Below are 17,664 nucleotides of genomic sequence, written 5' to 3'. Positions count from 1 at the left end.
CAGTGTAGAGAGCCACAAGTTCACAGGATTTCTGCAAAAGTCAGTCGACAGAGGTCCAAGATAAGTTGCTTCCGAGTAACCAAGAGACAATGATGACGTTTCTAAGACTACAACTGAATCAAAAACATTCAACAGTAGTATCGGGGACTACACCCAGTGGGTGCACTCAGCGTGCCCCCACTGGTTTTAAAAAAAAAATCGACTGCCCGCAGTCGACCGGATACAGTTTCATTTGACATGGCCTGGCCAGACCGAGTGAAGGAGTAAAACTACAGCAACGCAATATAAAGACTACAGTCGACTGCCAGCAGTCCACCGTAGTCTCGGGGACTACACCCAGTGGGTGCACTCAGCGTGCCCCCACTCGACCGAAAGACTTAACAGAAACACCCAGTGGGTGTACAGATTTAAAAGATCTTCGGAAAAGAGATTCTCCAGACAGCATACCCTAACAGAATAAGCAGTGAATCGACTGACCTGGACGTTACTCTGAAGAGCTGAACTCGCGTCATAAGCCGCTTGGCTGGCATCTCAAACCACCTTGACCTGCTCCATCATGATGCCTGCCTGGCGTACAGCTTCCTTAGCTGCACCCACTTGGTCCTCAGGGACGTGGTGTGTGGCGAAGAGCAAAGGCGGATTTACGGTCGACGTCGAGGGCCGCACACTCGTCAGAGGATTGGCGAAAGTCAGAAGCCCGGGTGGTGTCGCCACCGTCTCGAGCTACGGCCTCAGGCGCCAGAGTGGATTGTGGAGTCTCGCCAGCCGACGCTTTCCTGTTCCGCCTCACTCTCAGCGGCACTTCGTCTTCGTCGTCAGGAAGGTTAATAACATGAGGAGGAGCTACGAGAAAAATTCAATCGACCAGGGTTATAAGAAATCGTCAGTCGATTCAAGGCAGAACATCAGTAATCATACCAGGGTTGGAAGTAACAGCATCTTCCATCTCTTGATCATCGTCCTTGGCAGAGATCTCAGAAGTAGCAGCACTGCAAATTTTGAAAGACCGTCAGTTAGCTCAGTGAATCGACCAAGGATCCGTCCACGGTCGACAAAGGAGAACAAGTTCCATCATTACCCAGAAATGGTGGGGACAGTCATCCTCATCTTGGGCAGAGCCTTGGGTGGCTTGGACGGCGCCGCGCGGGGGTGCTTGGGGGCTTTTTCAGTCGGCGCTGGAGAAGAGGTCCGAGGGTTCTTCGACGACTGCCCAACGGGAGCAGTCGCCTTACCACGTTCCCGCGCAGGGTCGTGTGTAAGCTTGGATCGCCTTTCCGAGTGGGGAGGTTCAGCTTCGTCCTCCTCCTCTTCGCCGGAGTCGACGTCGTCGTCGTCTCCCTCTCCTTCGCGTCAGACTCCCACTCCCCCTGTTCGTCTCCGCTTTCGCCTCCGCTCGCCTCCCCTTCCTCGGCCTGCCCCTGTGCTCCGTTGGGTGTCGAGTACATCTCTGTAGTTGCCTGGAGAATAGCAGACAAGCTGAAAGTCAGTCGACCGATTCAAAGAGAGCAAATGAAGAAAGCAAGATCTCAGTTGGGAACACAAGGTCAGACCTGGTCCACGTCGTATGAACTGTCAAGCGGGGAAACCCTCCTGGCTCCTCGGGGGTTGTCTTTGTTCCCTGTGATGCTCGACAGCCACCCTTCCAGCATCTCGTCGGTGACCTCCTCTGGGTGAACCCGAGTGGTGTCGTCGAGACCCGAGTACAGCCACATAGGGTGGTCACGAGTCTGAAGCGGTTGGATGCGCCTTCGAAGGAAGACCTCCAGCAAGTCCATGCCGGTCACGCCCTCTCGGACAAGCTGAACCACTCGACCAACCAGCACCTTGACTTGCGCCTTCTCCTCCAGCAGCACTTTCAGAGAGGCAGGCTTTTGGGCTCGGTCCAGAGAGAAAGGGGGAAGACCAGTCGACTGCCCTGGGGTCACCTGGTCTTGGCAATAAAACCAGGTCGACTGCCAACCGCGGACCGACTCGGGAAAAGTGATAGACGGAAAAGAACTTTTACCCCTCATCTGGATCGCCAGGCCCCCACATAGCTGGATCACTTGCGTCCGCTCGTCACTCGACTTGGCTTTCTTTACTGATTGGGAACGGCAGGTGAAGATGTGTTTAAAGAGTCCCCAATGAGGGCGGCAACCCAAGAAACTTTCGCACAAGGAAACGAAAGCCGCAAGATACACGGTGGAATTGGGAGTGAAATGGTGGAGCTGCGCTCCGAAGAAGTTCAAAAAGCTCCGGAAAAAAGGATGAGGAGGTAGAGAAAATCCGCGATCGATATGGGTGGCGAGGAGGACGCACTCACCGTCACGAGGTTGGGGTTCGACTTCTCCCCCCGGGAGACGCGCGGCTTCATGGGGAATGACTCCCCCCTCGACCATGTCGTCAAGATCTTCCTGCCGAATCACCGAGGGCATCCAGTCGCCCTGGATCCAATCCCTGGGCAGAGCAGTCCTCGAGGAAGACCCGCCCCGAGCGGACTTCTTCCCCTTCCCCTGTGCCGCCGCCTTCTTCGCGCGCTCCAAAGCCGACGTCTTGTCCTTCACCATCGTCGCCGGCGAGGCTCGAACGGACCTACGACACTAGGGTGAGAGCGGAGGTGGCAGAGGACCTTGCGGAGGGAGAAGGAAAGGCGAGAGCACACTGTTGGGGAGCCCCGAGCCGGCAACTTATAAGGAGCCGCTTCCGAGTGGCTGACCGGTAGGCCCGGGCGATCCCGTCAAATCCCGCAACAGGCGCGCGTGCGGTATGTGGCGAAAAAGGTGGCGTGGAGATCGAGGAGCTTCCATCCTATCCCATCCGATTACTTCGGCCGCCCCCGTCCCGCTCGCTTCCCGAAATTCGAATCCCGCAAAATCTGCGGGCTGCAGAACGACTCATCAAACTGAAGAGCCCGCTCGTGCCGGCACTCGGTATTCCACAAGTAAGGAAATTCACTCGACGAGAGACCAAGAATGGATCAAGGTGACCGAAAGAAGTTGACAACGTCATCCGTGACGATTGATCCAGTACAAGGCATTCGCATAACACTAAGAACCAGTCGGAAGGGCCCCCAACTCCTTCCCCACTCGAACCTCGATCCATTCGGGGGCTAATGATGAAGCTATGTACCTAGGGTAGGGGCATGGACCTGTCCTAAGAGCCCTACCCAAGGACATCCCTGGAAGAAGTCACCTTTCAATCGACTTGAAGGTATCCCACTCGACAGATTCAAGACACTCGACCAGGAAGCTACCACTCGACTACCAGGAGATCTAAAGTCACTCCGCAAGCAAACGGTCGGCCATTAAGTAGTCTTTATGGTCATCATAGCACTTTAATAGGGACGTTACCAGTAACGCCCAGTCTTAATGTATTTTAACCCTGCATTACTGAGGACCGGAGGGGTCTGGCGAACTCTATATAAGCCACCCCCTCCTCAGTAGCAAGGGTTGGCACCCCTGTAATTCATACACACATAATCCAGTCGACCGCCTCCGGGCACCGAGACGTAGGGCTGTTACTTCCTCCGTAAAGGGCCTGAACTCGTACATCCTGGTGTATTTACAACTTCTCCATAGCTGAGATCTAGCCTCTCCATACATACCCCCCTACCTCACTGTCAGAGTTAGAACCACAACAGCCGACTCACCCCATCGTCGTGCGCCCCACCCGTCCGCTCGCGTATTCTCATCAAAGAAGACGACTAGATCCTCGGCCACGCCACCGTCCTCTCCCCATCGTCGCGCGCCTCCGCCTATCGTTCCTCTGCAGCTTATCCAGTCCCGACTGCCGGAGAGTCTCGCTGCTGGGCACAAGTACCTTACAGTCGCGTTGTGCTTCTCCACTGGGGCAGCGTACGTACATCTTGGAAGTAAGTGGCCGCCAATCCAATTGATGTATTTCTCTGCACTTGATTTCAGTTGCTTTTTGACAGTGGTCTGAAGAAGCATCCTTTTTAGTGTACCTTATTATAGCATGACGATCATCTTTCTGATATGAGATCTAATGATGTCTGCAATGCTACACTTAATAAGCACGGAATCTGGTGATCCTTGCAGGTAGATGGCTTAAATCCAAGCCTATTAGAATGGTTTCAACTTCCTGAATTTATGATGTGTTCTGTTAGACAAATAATTGTAATTTAGTTAGTTCATGTGCACTTGGCAAATCAACCAGTTATTTTGAGCCTCCCCCGCAATAAATAAAAATATATTTGGGCCTGAGGGCCAATAATCACACATGCTCTTCATATAGGAAATGGGTTGCTTCTATTCTGCTCCATCTCAAGCTTTAATTTTTGTAAGCACATGTCAGTCAGATGTTTTCTAGAGGTGCTTCGTCAATGTTTTTTTCAGTTAAAAAACAAGTTTGAGGATATTGTAAAGACTTGCATCTACTCCCTTCGTTCTGAATTGCTTATCTTGGATTTGTCTAGATACATTTTTAGTGCTAGATACCTCCGTATCTAGACAAATCTAAGACAAGTAATTCGGAACGGAGGGAGTAGGAGATATAATAACCTAGATACCATTTAAATTTGCAAGGTTGAGAAGAGAATACAACTCGAAGAATGTCCATGTGTTCAATTGCTATTTGTTATCGCGCTTTCCAGTGTTAATTGCGGGATAGTGCATTTTACCCATGGCGTTCGGTTGCTCGACAAGATATCCTTGCGCCTTTTTCTTGTAACTATGGAACTAAGGCTGTAATGCATAATTACTTGGCATGTGTCAGCCATTCTGAATAATCTCTAATTTTGATCTGCTCAGTCACACTAGGATTTACAGAGAGTGTGCAATGGAGGTTCTTCCATTTACGAATTCATGATCCCAGCCTTCTCTTTCCTGATTGAAAAGAAAACATATTATGATTGCCTTTTCTGATAGTATCTTTTGAGTTAGCATGCAATCACACAGTTAAATGCTCCAAGATTAGGCCACCAAAACTGAACTTACGACTATATGTGTGTATGAAAAACCGTTAATATCTCTTGTTTGAGTAAACTCTGGAACTACTGGAGATTAGATTCTCTGGCTTTGGTGATTATACATTTTATAGGTTATCGTTTCTCGGGAAGAGATCTTGCCTGGGTGTTGCGGATCGAAGAAGACTTAGACGTGTGTGTGTTTCGATTAATCCATGTGTGTATATTCTAGGAGCTGCAGAAGGTTAGGTTCCGCTACCTCCATATAAGATTATAAGGTAAACAAAAATTGTAAAGTTTTTAAATGCAGTAAAATTAACATGTACTTCCAAACATGATGTGATATCTCAATTGAATTTTTGGAAAATCTACAGAAGTCTTTCAGTGATATATACTGACTGTAATTTTTGTGAATTTGTTCCAACATACTGATTAAAATGGCTAATTCTGTAGGTTCGTGTAGAACCCAGCGGAGTTTAGTGGCGCATATCAGGTAAATAATCCTAACACAGTCAGACGTACTATTGAGTGGTAGTGTATTCTCACTGAGTTCACATTCACATTTGAAAATTTAATGTCGTACCATATACAGTGGTGGTAAAGGCACACTTTCCCAAGCAATTGTAACAATATAGCATTGGAATTGGAGATTGTTAACATATCTATCACCCTCTTTTGATGATCTCTTTTCAATGCTAATACCGATCTTAAAAAGTTACAATGCTGGTTCGGTTGATGGTGGCATTGGTGTGAGTCTAAGAGCACCATGATTTCTTGCTTTTATTTGCTGACGATTGCCAAATCTTTTGTGAAAGCTGATAGGTGGAGTGCGCATAGATTGAATTCCATCCGCTTACAGCCTTGCTCTGGCCAGAGTGGTACTAAAATGAAGAGTTCGGTGTTTTTCAGCCTCAACAGTACATATCAAATTCAATTGAGGTGAGGATTGAATTGCAAATAGAGTGGGAGGTTCTTTCATAGTAGGTTGGTTATTTGAGCTAAATCTAAAATACAGGGGTGGTGTGAAAGTAAATTGTTCTCGTGCAGCAAAAAAGTCTGAAATTGGCAACCTGTCCTCGAAGTGCATCGCAAACTTGGTGTGCTATTGTGAATGGAAGAGATGTTTGCTAAAGTTGGGTTTGATTTGTAGGGTTGGAAATGGTCGAACTCAATATAGCAAACCAAATGGATTTCTAAAGCAAAATTCAATGCAACCGAGGGGGAGAATAGCAGCTACACGGGTACACTTGGTTTCAAGTTTAATTGATGCTGATTTGGGGCAATGGAACAAGGATTTAATTGAGGTGTTCATGCCGACAGATGTGTACACATTCTTCTGAATGCCAAGACCCCATAATTATGCAGATGGCTTCTGGTCTTGGGCATGGAAGATTAGGCATGGAACCATTCGGGATATTTCACAGTTCGCTCTGCATATACTAAGCCCTAATACAGAGAAAGGTAGAAGGTGAGATGCAGGAGAGGGTACTTTCAGGTGCAGAGAATAAGTGGAATGTACCGTTGAGTGGCCGGTGTTACAAAATATTTTACCAAGTTTCGTTGTTACAAAATATTTTACCAAGTTTCAGTGAACTGAAAATGAGACACATCAAGAACTTAGTATATGCCCTATGTCTGCTCATGAATAGAATAATATGTACCTTGTTGTGGTTAGTTTCCATCATGCAAAGCTATTCTGTAATACAACCGTTGACATTTTATATCTTAAATTTCGCAGGCTATGTCCAATGACATGGTTGGCTGATGTACTGAGCATGCTATTGTTAGTAAGAAAGATGCTCCTATTTCGGTTTCCGTCCTGTGGGCAATATGGAGCAGTCGGAATAAGTACACATGATGCAATTCAGTGCAAACAGTGCATTTCATGGAGCTTTCATAAGAGTGTGCGCGCTTTCTAATTCCCTGGCAAGAGTGTTGCCAGTGAAGAGCAAGCGAAGTGGTGTCCATCGAAAGCATGATGAAAATAAACAGTGATGGTGCTCTTGATTTTCTGGTGCGGACTGATTGTGTGTGACCATGATGGAAGATTTCAAGCAGCCGCCTGCAAAAGGCATGATAACATAATAGGTCTATTTACCATTGGAGCTCCTGGCATGCGAAGATGCCATGTTGTTGACCCAAGAAAGAGACTATCATAGAGTGGTGATTGAGACCTATTGCCAGTCAGTTGTTCATCTTTGGCTGGATAGTTAGGAGGAGCTATCAATGGGTGCTCAGCTAATTCATGAATTGCAGGCCTACAAGTCTTTGTTCCGGTGTTTGGAGCTTCTTTTCACAAAGCGAGAGAGGAATAAAGCAGCCCATAGATGTACAAGTCTTCATTTCAGATCCATGGTTTTTGTGTCGACATTATAGGCACTTGTTTGGTCTATGGAATAAAAATATGGACTTAAACATAAAAAATAAGATAAATCATTGATTGAACAAAAGATATTACCTAAGTGATCCGGTGCACTTTGTGACCAATGTCCTCAATTGTGATGAAAGATTCTGTTTTTTGTTGCCTGAAACACCCCTAGCTAAATTTTATGTATCAAGACGTACATTGCACGTGCAACTTTACTAGTGTGTACCTAGTCGTTGATCATTTCACACATGCATCTGTGTGCATGCAGCAGCTTGGCGCTGCGTACACGCCTTGGCCCGGCCGGTCACCCTCATTCCCTCAATCACGTTTATCTTTTATTGCCTATTAATACGTGTCGCTGACGAATTTATATATAGACTGCATTTTGTGATGATATGCTAGGCGAGCGCGGTGTCAGCCGGCTAGAGCGGGGAAAATAAGCCTCCTCTGATCCTGCCCGTTGGATATGACTTACATCACGATCAGAGGGCGTCCAAATCCAAGCAGTGCAAAGTAAATCTGGTTGCAGCATTTGGGTCGTGCACGCAAATGCAATATTGTTGCAACTGGTTACATCAAGTCGCTAGGTGTAGGCCAATCTTAGAAAAGAAGTCACTAGGTAGGCCGGCCACAAAGAGAAGGGTATAGAGCGAGAGGCTTCTTACGAGGGCTACAAAGACAAAGAGATTTGGAGGTCGTTTCTACCAAATTATGGCTGTCCGTTTCAAAAATAGAATAAAATTATGGTTGTTAATCTTGCAGGAAGTCCCTCCCACTTCGCCCCTTGTGTGACTTTAGCTGCCACTATGGCAAATCACGCTCTGGTGCAAGGAATTTGGACTGGACGAACCCACATTTTTTTTCGATAAATGGAATTTCATTGAATTGAAATATTGAGTTGATACAATCGCATCGTAGAACGCCCGGCCTCTGTATAAGGCTGGTCATAATGGACAAGAACATAGTCTAGTAACTTACACACTTCCCTAGACTATGTTACTACCTCCACAGTGGGTAGGAACATCTATGTAGTGTCATGCAACAATGTATTTATTAGGTTATAGACTCATTGTTTCTTGGAGTGTGTGATGTTCCGGTAACTTAGCTAGTTACCACAAGCACCTCTCTTTTTATTAAATATGTGACACATAAGCAAAGTTGTATTGGAGTGTGTGATGTTACTCCGCTCCCCATTGTGACCAGCCTAACTAGATGCACACAACCAACAAGTGCAAAAACCGAAAAAGGAATTTGGACTGGACGAATCCGCATGCCAAGTTTAGTTTGCAACCAAAATGTTCTCATACAAGTCATTGACCGCGAGTGCTATAGACATGGGCCTAGTGCAAGCTAGATACCCCCTTTGCCCGGAAGAGTAAAGCAGACATGGAAGGAAATGCAATCCCATCCGATTGTGGCCACGTAGTGCAAATAGGTACGTCTTGGCTTTGGCATCACACTCGACAAACCCGACCTCGCCCCTATGGCCAATGTGGATCCTTTGCACTCTTTGCCGGTGGCACCGGATGAACCCTATAAATTGGGGTAAAGGAGGAGGTCATGCAGATTCCTTAAAAAAGAGATAATTACAACTACAGTACCTGTACTATCTGGCACGTAACAAGAAGGTCCTGGCACTCGTGAGTTGCTCCAGTACGGTCCTCATATACGCAGATACGCTCCAAAACAGCCCCCCCGTACGTATCAAGCTACGAACCAGGTTCGACGAGCCCCACGTCATCATGCGGGCTGGTCGACCGCACTGATTCTTAATTTATAAATCGGCCCCTGCCCACGTGAGTGCGTCCAGTTTGAGCCCAACTGCTCCTTTCGTCTTCATCTCATCCTCCAGGCGACGGCGACGTATGGCGGCGCAGGTGATCGGCAACATCTAGGCGACGAGAGGCGTTCGTACCGGTGGGAGCTCGCACGGCGGCGACGACACGTCATCCGCCGTGAATGGCGGCATGTGATCCTATACGGCGGCACAGGGGTGCCCCTGTACCCAAGTATGGTAAGAAGATTGGATCACCATGGCTGCATTAGGCATGTTACTACCTCGATTGTCATTTACTAAGTCGTTTTGGTGCGTTCTGCGATACAATTTAGGAGATTTAGGCACACATTTGCTTTGGGTTTACACATATGATTAGGGTTCGATGTCCAATGGCTAAAATTTGAACTTTTTGTTGGTTTAACAGATGCAGGCACTGATTTCTGTACAATTGAGTTCATCCATGGTGGATCTTTCATGGGCACTGGTGGTAATCTGTCATATCTCAATGGTCGCAAGGTCTGCTATGATTACTGTGACAGTAGTGTTGCTTGTATGGAGATGTTTTATGAATTAGTAGAGAAGGTGGGTTATGAGACTGCAGGAAGAATTCAAATCTATTTGTTGCTGCCTGGGATGCAAGTGAATGAAGATGGGCTCAGGTTGATTGCAAGCAATAATGACACAAAATGCATTAACAAGCTAGTTAGAGAAGGGCACAAATACCTGATGTTGTATCTTGTTCATGATGTTGCTTCTGGTGGAGGAGGATGTGATGACGTGTTAGCAAATCCATGTACACAAGCACCTGATGTGATCACTCCTATGAAGAGCAGGATAAATGTAGAAGGGACAAGCAAGAGGAGTAGAAGAGGTACAACGGAGGTAGACGAGGAGTTATGTAGCGAAACTGATAGCGAAGACTCGGATTATGTTCCAGAAATAATTGATAGTGACTATGACCTCAATGATGGTGACGATGATTTGATCAACGAGGATGCAAAAGCTGTCGGTGATGAGGAGAAAGGGACAAGGACAGGGAAGGAGCTAGTAGAGGATCCTAACTCTGAGGATGATAGTCTTGATCTGCCTGAATCAGATAATGATGATGACATTAAGTTCAATTTCAAACATTTCACTGAAGTTGATTTGAAGGACCCCAAGTTCTATGTGGGGCAGGTTTTCCCATCTATTGCATTGATCAGACAGGCCATTAGGGAGTATAGTTGTAAGGAAAGGCTGCAAATAACATTTCCCAAGAATGACAAGACAAGGATTGGAGCTGTGTGCAATGGTGGTTGCCCTTGGTATTTATATGCTTCGTTTGACAATAGAACCAAGGGAATTCAGGTTAAAACATTTAAAGATGAGCACACATGCACAAAGAAGTGGAGTGTTAAAGCATTCACTGCCAGATACATTGCTGCAAAGTATGTCGACAAGGTCAGAGCAGATGATAAGATTTCTTTGAAGGGCTTAGGAGTCATGGTGCAGGAAGAGTGGAACATGAAGGTTCACAGGCAGAAGCTTTGGAGAGCAAGGAAAATAGCATTTGACATTATTTATGGTGATGATATTGCTCAGTACAACATGTTGTGGGATTATGCAGCTGAGTTAAGGAGGTCAAATCCTGGTAGTACTTTTTTGTTGCAAGTCGCCGATGATGGTCAATTCCAGAAGTGTTACTTCTCTTTTGATGCATGCAAGAGGGGATTCCTTATAGCTTGTAGGCCTGTAATTTTCTTAGATGGTTGTCATTTGAAGACTCAGTTTGGTGGAGTTTTGTTAACTGCAATAGGAATGGATCCTAATGATTGCATTTATCCCGTGGCCTTTGCTGCTGTGCAAGTTGAAAACACAGAAGCTTGGAGATGGTTCTTGACTATTCTTAAAGAAGATCTTGGCATTGTGGACACCTCACTCTGGACAGTCATGTCTGACAAGCAAAAAGTAAGTCACTTGTACTTGTAATATATGCTTTGGTAGTTTGGTTGCATTTCTTCATATTCTACTATATGCTTCGTAATTAGTAATTATTTAGCACTAATTTAATTTATTCACATCCAGGGTTTAATTAAGGCAGTGCGAGAACTATTTAAAGATTCAGAGCATAGATATTGTGTGAGACATATCTGGCAGAATTTCACAAAGAACTTTAAAGGAGAAGCGCTAAAGAATCAATTGTGGAGATGTGCTAGAAGTACTACTCATGGTCAGTTTAGAGAGAACATGGACAGAATGCTAGTTCTTAGTAAGGAAGCTCATGATTGGTTAGAGGAGTTAGATCCAAAAACATGGGTGAGGGCATTTCAAAAAGATTTCCCCAAGTGTGATGTACTATTGAACAACAATTGCGAAGTATTCAATAGGTATATTTTAGATGCAAGAGAACTCCCCATATTAACCATGATACAGAGGATTAAAGGACAGATGATGGGCAGACACTATGGTAAGCAACTGGAGGTGCTGAAATGGAATGGTACCATCTGTCCCAAAGTGAGAAAAAGGTTGCAAAGACATATTGATGCTGCAGCCACATGTCATGCTGATCCTGCTGGACTGGGCATTTTTGAAGTGCAAGACAAAAACAGGCAGTTCAGTGTGGACATATCGTTGAGCAAATGCACTTGCAGAAGGTGGGATTTAACTGGGATTCCGTGTTGTCATGCGGTTGCAACTGCAAGATATGACAATATTCCACTTGAAACATTGGTCCACCCATGTTACTCTATTGAGACTTACCGCAAGGCTTACGAGCGCATAATCTTGCCGTGTGAAGATGTGAGTGAGTGGGAAAAAATGTATGGCAGACAAGTGCTTCCTCCCAAAATTAAGAAGAAAAAAGGCAGAAAGGCGAAGAACAGACGGCAACAACCAGAAGAGACTGAGGGTAGGGCAGGGAGGAAAGTTGGCAGAGGTGGATGTGTTATCCATTGTAGCTATTGTGGCACTGCAGGACATAACATAGGTGGGTGCAAAGATTTCAAATTAGGCCTAAAACCCAAGAGGAAGTTAAGAAAAAAGAAAGTTAGAGCAGAACCTAAAGTTTCCTCCTCCGATGAAGAATACGAGGCCATGACACAAGTAATATAATTGACCACAACCTCCATAATGTTAAATTGTTTTTTACATAGCCAGAAGCTTACTAATTTGTATGGTTTTTGTAATCAGGAGCAGAACATGCAAACTGAGGGTTTATTACAACAACAACCACCTACTTATGAGGCGGAGGTCATTACGACATTAATGGAAGAGGTATCTAATTGATTTCATAATTTTTATTACTACCATCTAGTTCATGACCGCAAGCTAATTAATTTTCCTAAATTATTATAGACAAATGTTGCAAGCCAGATCATAGAACCACCTAATTCAGGCTCTTTACCTCCATCTGCATTTATTGAACAAAATGTCCCAAGCCAACCCCCTGTTCAGCCAACAACTGCAACATCACAAGAAAATGTTCATAGAAAAAGAGTGGTGCTTGCACTGGCTAAACTTAGACTTGCAGCTGAAAAAAAAGAGATTGCAGATCAGGCAAAGTTTGGTGCAGCTTTGAACAAGATCGGAGAGGAAGAGCAAAAGATTTTGCAAGCTGCGGAGAAAAGGAAACAAGAGGCAGCAGCAAAAAAGTTGGAGATTGAGGAGAAAAAGAAAGCTGTGCTAAGAGAAAAACAGTTGGCAACAGAAGAAAAAATGAAAGAAATTGAAGAAAGGAAGAGAAAAAGGTTGGCTGAGCAGCAGGAGAAGAAGGCACTTGCAGAGGCCAAAAGGAATGCACTGCAAGCTAAAAAGATGCAAGCAGAGGAAGCAAAAAAGGTGAAGGCTGCAGAAAAGAAAAGAATTGCAGATGAAAAGAGAAAGAAAGTTGAAGATTCACTAATAGCAGAAGAAATGCAATTTTTTATGATGCAAGAGGATGAGCAGGAAAGAATTAGAGGTTTTAAAGATTATCTTGCTCAAGGTGAGAATTCAAGGCAACAGGCATGGGAGAAGCAAAATCTGCAGCAAGATACATCCAGGACACAAGATTGGGAAGAGAGAAAGAGACAAGCAGAAGAATGGAACAGAGCACAAGCACAAGCTGAGGAAGGAAAGGAACAATCCATGGAAGGAAATCTTAGGTTGGCAAGTGAGGAGCAAAGGCAGGATGAATGCCAAGCAAAGCAGAGCACTTTGGAGCAGCCACATCAACCAAAGAGACCTTACTTCAGTCAGGGCAGGATAGATTTTAAGAAACCAAGAAAAAGTAGCATGTTTGATATATTTAGGAAGTAGAGGATATAAGCATTTGACACATGAAGTGTTATGTGTTTTCTTTTGTTAAGTTGCAGAACTTCTTTATTTGCTTCCACCAACCTGTTAAATCTTGGTCAGACTAATCATGTTATGTTCATGATCATGTAATGATTAGGCAAATCTTGTCAAACTGAATGCTTTTGTTATAATGGCATATGATTTCTGCTATTTGTCTGTTCTGTATGAGAACATAGAAACATGCATGATTTAAATGAAGTTCAGTATGCATTGTACTCAACTAGTGGACTTCCAGCAAAGTAACAAGCTGACAAACTTGCTGCAATTCCCAGTAAATTTTATACAGCATTCACAAGATACAAAATTGCATCCATAAGCTACCAAACTTCATTACATAACATCCCAGTTCAACTTGATTACATAACTGGCCATATTTACATAGGATGCAACTTCCCAGTAAAAGGTAGCATACAAATTTCATTACATAGCATGCCAGTTTGGCAATTTTCCTCTTCCACTTGACATAGTGACATCCTAATTCACTACTATAGTACGTAATACAGATTGAGCCGTCGGCCTCGGCAGGCCCAGTGTATCCACGCTGCTGCAGATCCAAGTGTGTAAGCGATGTGTGCACGTAATGACGGCGGGCTGGCCTCCTCCATGCCCAACTCCGTCGGCTTGACGCGGCACTTCTTCGCGAGGACATCGAGCAGCACTGCCGGTCTCCAACTGCCGTCGCCAGAGCACGTGGCTGCGCGAGTCTGCAGCAGGTCCATCGCCAGCGTGGGAGCGAGGAGCACACGCCCGGTCTCTGGTCGGAGGCACGGCTCGCCGTCGCCGCGGCGCCACACCACCAGCCACCGATAGCACCGCCGGTGCCGCGGGTGCGACGCCCAACCTTGCCGCGGCTAACGGGGGAGCCGACGCTTCTGCCCGCGCCGTAAACGGGGCTCTCCGTCATGCTATCGAGAGGAGAGGAGAGGAATTTGGGATTTAGGTTGGGGAAGGAATGGGGAATTTTGGCCTACCAGTGTGCCTCCCCTCTGGTTTAAACAGTTCGGCTCGACCAGTCTGCGCGCGGTCTGAGCCTCGCGCGTACGAGCAGAGTAGCCAAGTTCGTATGAGATAGGTACACAGGACCATTTTGGAGCGTATCTGCGTATATGAGGACCGTACTGGAGCAACTCACGAGTGCCAGGACCTTCTTGTTACGTGCCAGATAGTACAGGTACTGTAGTTGTAATTATCTCGAGGAGAGGAGAGGAATTTGAGATTTACGTTGGGGAGGGAATGGGGAATTTTGGCCTACCAGTGTGCCTCCCCTTTGGTTTAAGCAGTTCAGCTCGACCAGTCTGCGCGCGGTCTGGGCCTCGTGCGTACGAGCAGAGTAGCCAGGTTCGTATGAGATAGGTACACAGGACCATTTTGGAGCGTATCTGCGTATATGAGGACCGTACTGGAGCAACTAACGAGTGCCAGGACCATCTTGTTACGTGCTAGATAGTACAGGTACTGTAGTTGTAATTATCTCCCTTAAAAAATAAAGAATATGGGGGAGAACGAGTGGGTCTCGCCTTCTCTCGCAATATCAGGAGAGGGACGAGACGGAGGATAGCGTCATGGGGAGACCGTGAAACAAGAGAAGTGCCGAATGAAATAGAGCCTAAACCGGTTGACAAAGCATGATTAGGCTAGATAAATCAATGGTTCAATTGTATTAGGAGGTTAGTTGTACCAAAATAGGTGTTTTATTTTAGTAAAATAATAATTTAGAGGGGATGCATTTTCTTAGTGGAACATGGGACTTTTATTAAGGAATAATGTTCAAATACATACATATGAGATCATGTGTACTAAGCTAGACATGACGACTAACATCCAGAGAGGCTCCGGAGTGAGAAAGGTTGGGTGAAAGTAGTAGCTTTGGGGCGTATATTTAAAGTTGAGCCCGGGCTCACCTAATCTGGTTGAAAAAAATTTCAGAAAAAGAATACCAAAACGTTTTGACGATTTCTAAATGTTCTTGACAGGTAACATGTGTCTAACAGCGTGCACATTCTCATCGACGAACGACATTCATAGTGGTCTGTGCGGGAAAAACAATCGATGCTCTAGCATGCTTTTAAAAATAGCATTTCTAGAGCACTGACTTTTTGTTGATCCTCGATTAGGTGTCACCTCAGCCTGCTCATCCTAGCATATTATCGTTCCAAATTTTCCATAACGATGATGAGTCGATGACAGAGGCTGCTATCGTGCCAAATTTTCATTTATATAGTATTCCCTCCGTCCCAAAATAAGTGACTCAAGTTTGTACTAACTTTGTACTAAAGCTAGTACAAAGTTGAGTCATTTATTTTGGGACGGAGGGAGTACTATACAAAATTGGAAACTTGCTGGACTTTTCGTCAACAACTAGTTGGGTACGTACATACATCAATGGCCATTATTTAGTTCTTGAAATCTTTCGTGGACAAAGTCTAGCCGCCTGTGCATGTGAGTATAGTAAGCTCATGCCCCATGCATCCACAATAATACTCCGTTGACCGTGTTAAAGTACTTAAATTGGTGGATGAGATCGAATTTAAGTAAGATATGATGATAGTGATGAGCTAGCTGAATCTTACAACACCCGGTCGTCTGCTCACATGCATGATCGGTAGTACGTACGTGTCTTTTTCTTACACCTACTCGAGTCGTCGTTGATCATTTTGCACATGCATCTGTGTGCATGCAGCAGCTTGACGCTGCGTGCACGCCTTGGCCCGGCCGGTCACCCTCATTCCATCAATCACGTTTAACTTTTTATTGCCTATTAATACGTGTCGGTAACGAATTTATGAAGTGTATTGTGATGATATGCTGGGCCAGCGCTAGGTGTCAACCGGCCAGAGCGAGAAAAGTAAGCCTCCTCTGATCCTGCCCGAGCTAGTTACAGAGGAAAACTTTCTATGGAGTGGCGTGATCATCCTCCTGACTCCTTGATCCCCTCTCTTATAACATAGATGATTATTGTTTAACAAATGTCGCCGAAGTTCAAAAAAAAAGTCACTAGGTAAGTAGGTAAACCGGCCACAAAGAGAAGAAGGGTAGAGCGAGATGCTTGTTTAGGCTAAGGACAACAATGACAGAGATATTTGGAGATCGTTTCTACAAAATTATGTCTGTCAATCATGCGAAAAAGGGCACATATCCGTTCGCCCCTCCGTGCCGCGTCAGGTGCCACAATGAAAAATCCCGTTTGGGTGCATGTAGGTTCGGACTCGGCTGAACCCGCACCCCAAACATGGGAAGGAAATGCAATAGTACCTCTTGACACCGGCAAAATAGTGCAATAATACCTTTTGACACCGGCAAAATAGTGCAATAGTACCTATTGACATTGCAAACATTTCAACGAATCCAACCTCATCCCCATGGCCAATTTGACTATTTCCCATTGGCACTAGACGAACCCTAGAACTTGGGGTTAAGGTGGAGCTAGTGCGTATTCCTTCAAAAATCAAAAGAATGGGGAATATACGAGTGGGAGCCACCTAGGTTTACACCAATTGTGGATTCCTTCGAAAATCAAAAAGATGGGGAAGATTCGAGTAGGAGTCAACTAAGTTTACGTCATTTCTGGATAAACTTGGGAATAGTTTCAAACCCAGATCTTCAAGGTAGCACTGCCATTGTTGCCGCTGTCTCTGGCTGCATGAGGAGAAGGGCGAGACAGAGGAAGGTATCATGGGTAGATAGCAAAACGGGAGAAGTGCCGAATGAACCAGGTCCTAAACCGGTTGACTAAGCATGATTAGGGAAGATAAAAAGGCCAGTTTAGTTGTATAGTAGGTTAATTGCACCTAACTAGGTGTTTTATTGTAGTAAAAAATATGTTAAGGGAGGATGCAATTTTTGTAGTCAAACTTTATGTAGGAATAATGTTCAAAGGCATACATATGATATGAGAGTATCAAGCCAAACATGACGACCAACATGCAGAGTGGCCTCAGAGTGATAGAGGTTGGGAGAAAGCAATTCGGGGGTATTCAAAGTTGAATGAAAGCTCTCCCATCTGCTTGGCAAAGAATAAAAAAAATCCTTTTCCAGAGGTGTAAGTGCATCTAGTGCCACCCCTAATTGGTTTTGGAGTATTGACGACAAACCTAGTTGAGGAACTAATGTGTTTGTGGGAATTGCAGGATAACACAGGTAGAAGTCCCTCATTGATTCGGTTTTACTACCAGAGATGACCCCTAAAAATGTATGAAGACATTGAAGCCAAAGGTGGTATATGAAGATATTCACATTGAAGACTATGACAAAAGAAGACACGTTATGAAGCCTATGGAGCTCGAAGACTTAGATCTTTCGTAG

General features: G+C 45.2%; 2 protein-coding genes across 2 annotated transcripts; both read left to right on the top strand.

Annotated features, from left to right (window-relative positions):
- Window positions 1–556: 556 nt before the first annotated feature.
- On the top strand, window positions 557–6,803 carry LOC147981748 (uncharacterized). Its single transcript, XM_087516086.1, has 6 exons — window positions 557–1,008; window positions 3,603–3,850; window positions 5,357–5,396; window positions 5,726–5,842; window positions 6,054–6,144; window positions 6,224–6,803. Exons 1-6 carry the CDS (start codon window positions 557–559, stop codon window positions 6,344–6,346), a joined length of 1,071 nt encoding a protein of 356 aa, XP_087372212.1. The 3' UTR covers window positions 6,347–6,803.
- A 2,523-nt stretch (window positions 6,804–9,326) lies between these two features.
- Window positions 9,327–13,323, top strand: LOC147981747 (uncharacterized). The gene is made up of 4 exons (XM_087516085.1): window positions 9,327–10,995; window positions 11,113–12,129; window positions 12,217–12,300; window positions 12,382–13,323. Exons 1-4 carry the CDS (start codon window positions 9,523–9,525, stop codon window positions 13,321–13,323), a joined length of 3,516 nt encoding a protein of 1,171 aa, XP_087372211.1. The 5' UTR covers window positions 9,327–9,522.
- The last annotated feature ends 4,341 nt before the right edge of the window (window positions 13,324–17,664 follow it).

This window comes from Triticum urartu, chromosome 3A (genome assembly GCF_056163025.1).
Source record: "Triticum urartu cultivar PI428250 chromosome 3A, HENAU_Tu73, whole genome shotgun sequence".
NCBI lineage: Eukaryota > Viridiplantae > Streptophyta > Magnoliopsida > Poales > Poaceae > Triticum > Triticum urartu.
The sequence above is the reverse complement of the archived record's forward strand: the minus strand, read 5'-3'. Positions and strand labels throughout refer to the sequence as shown.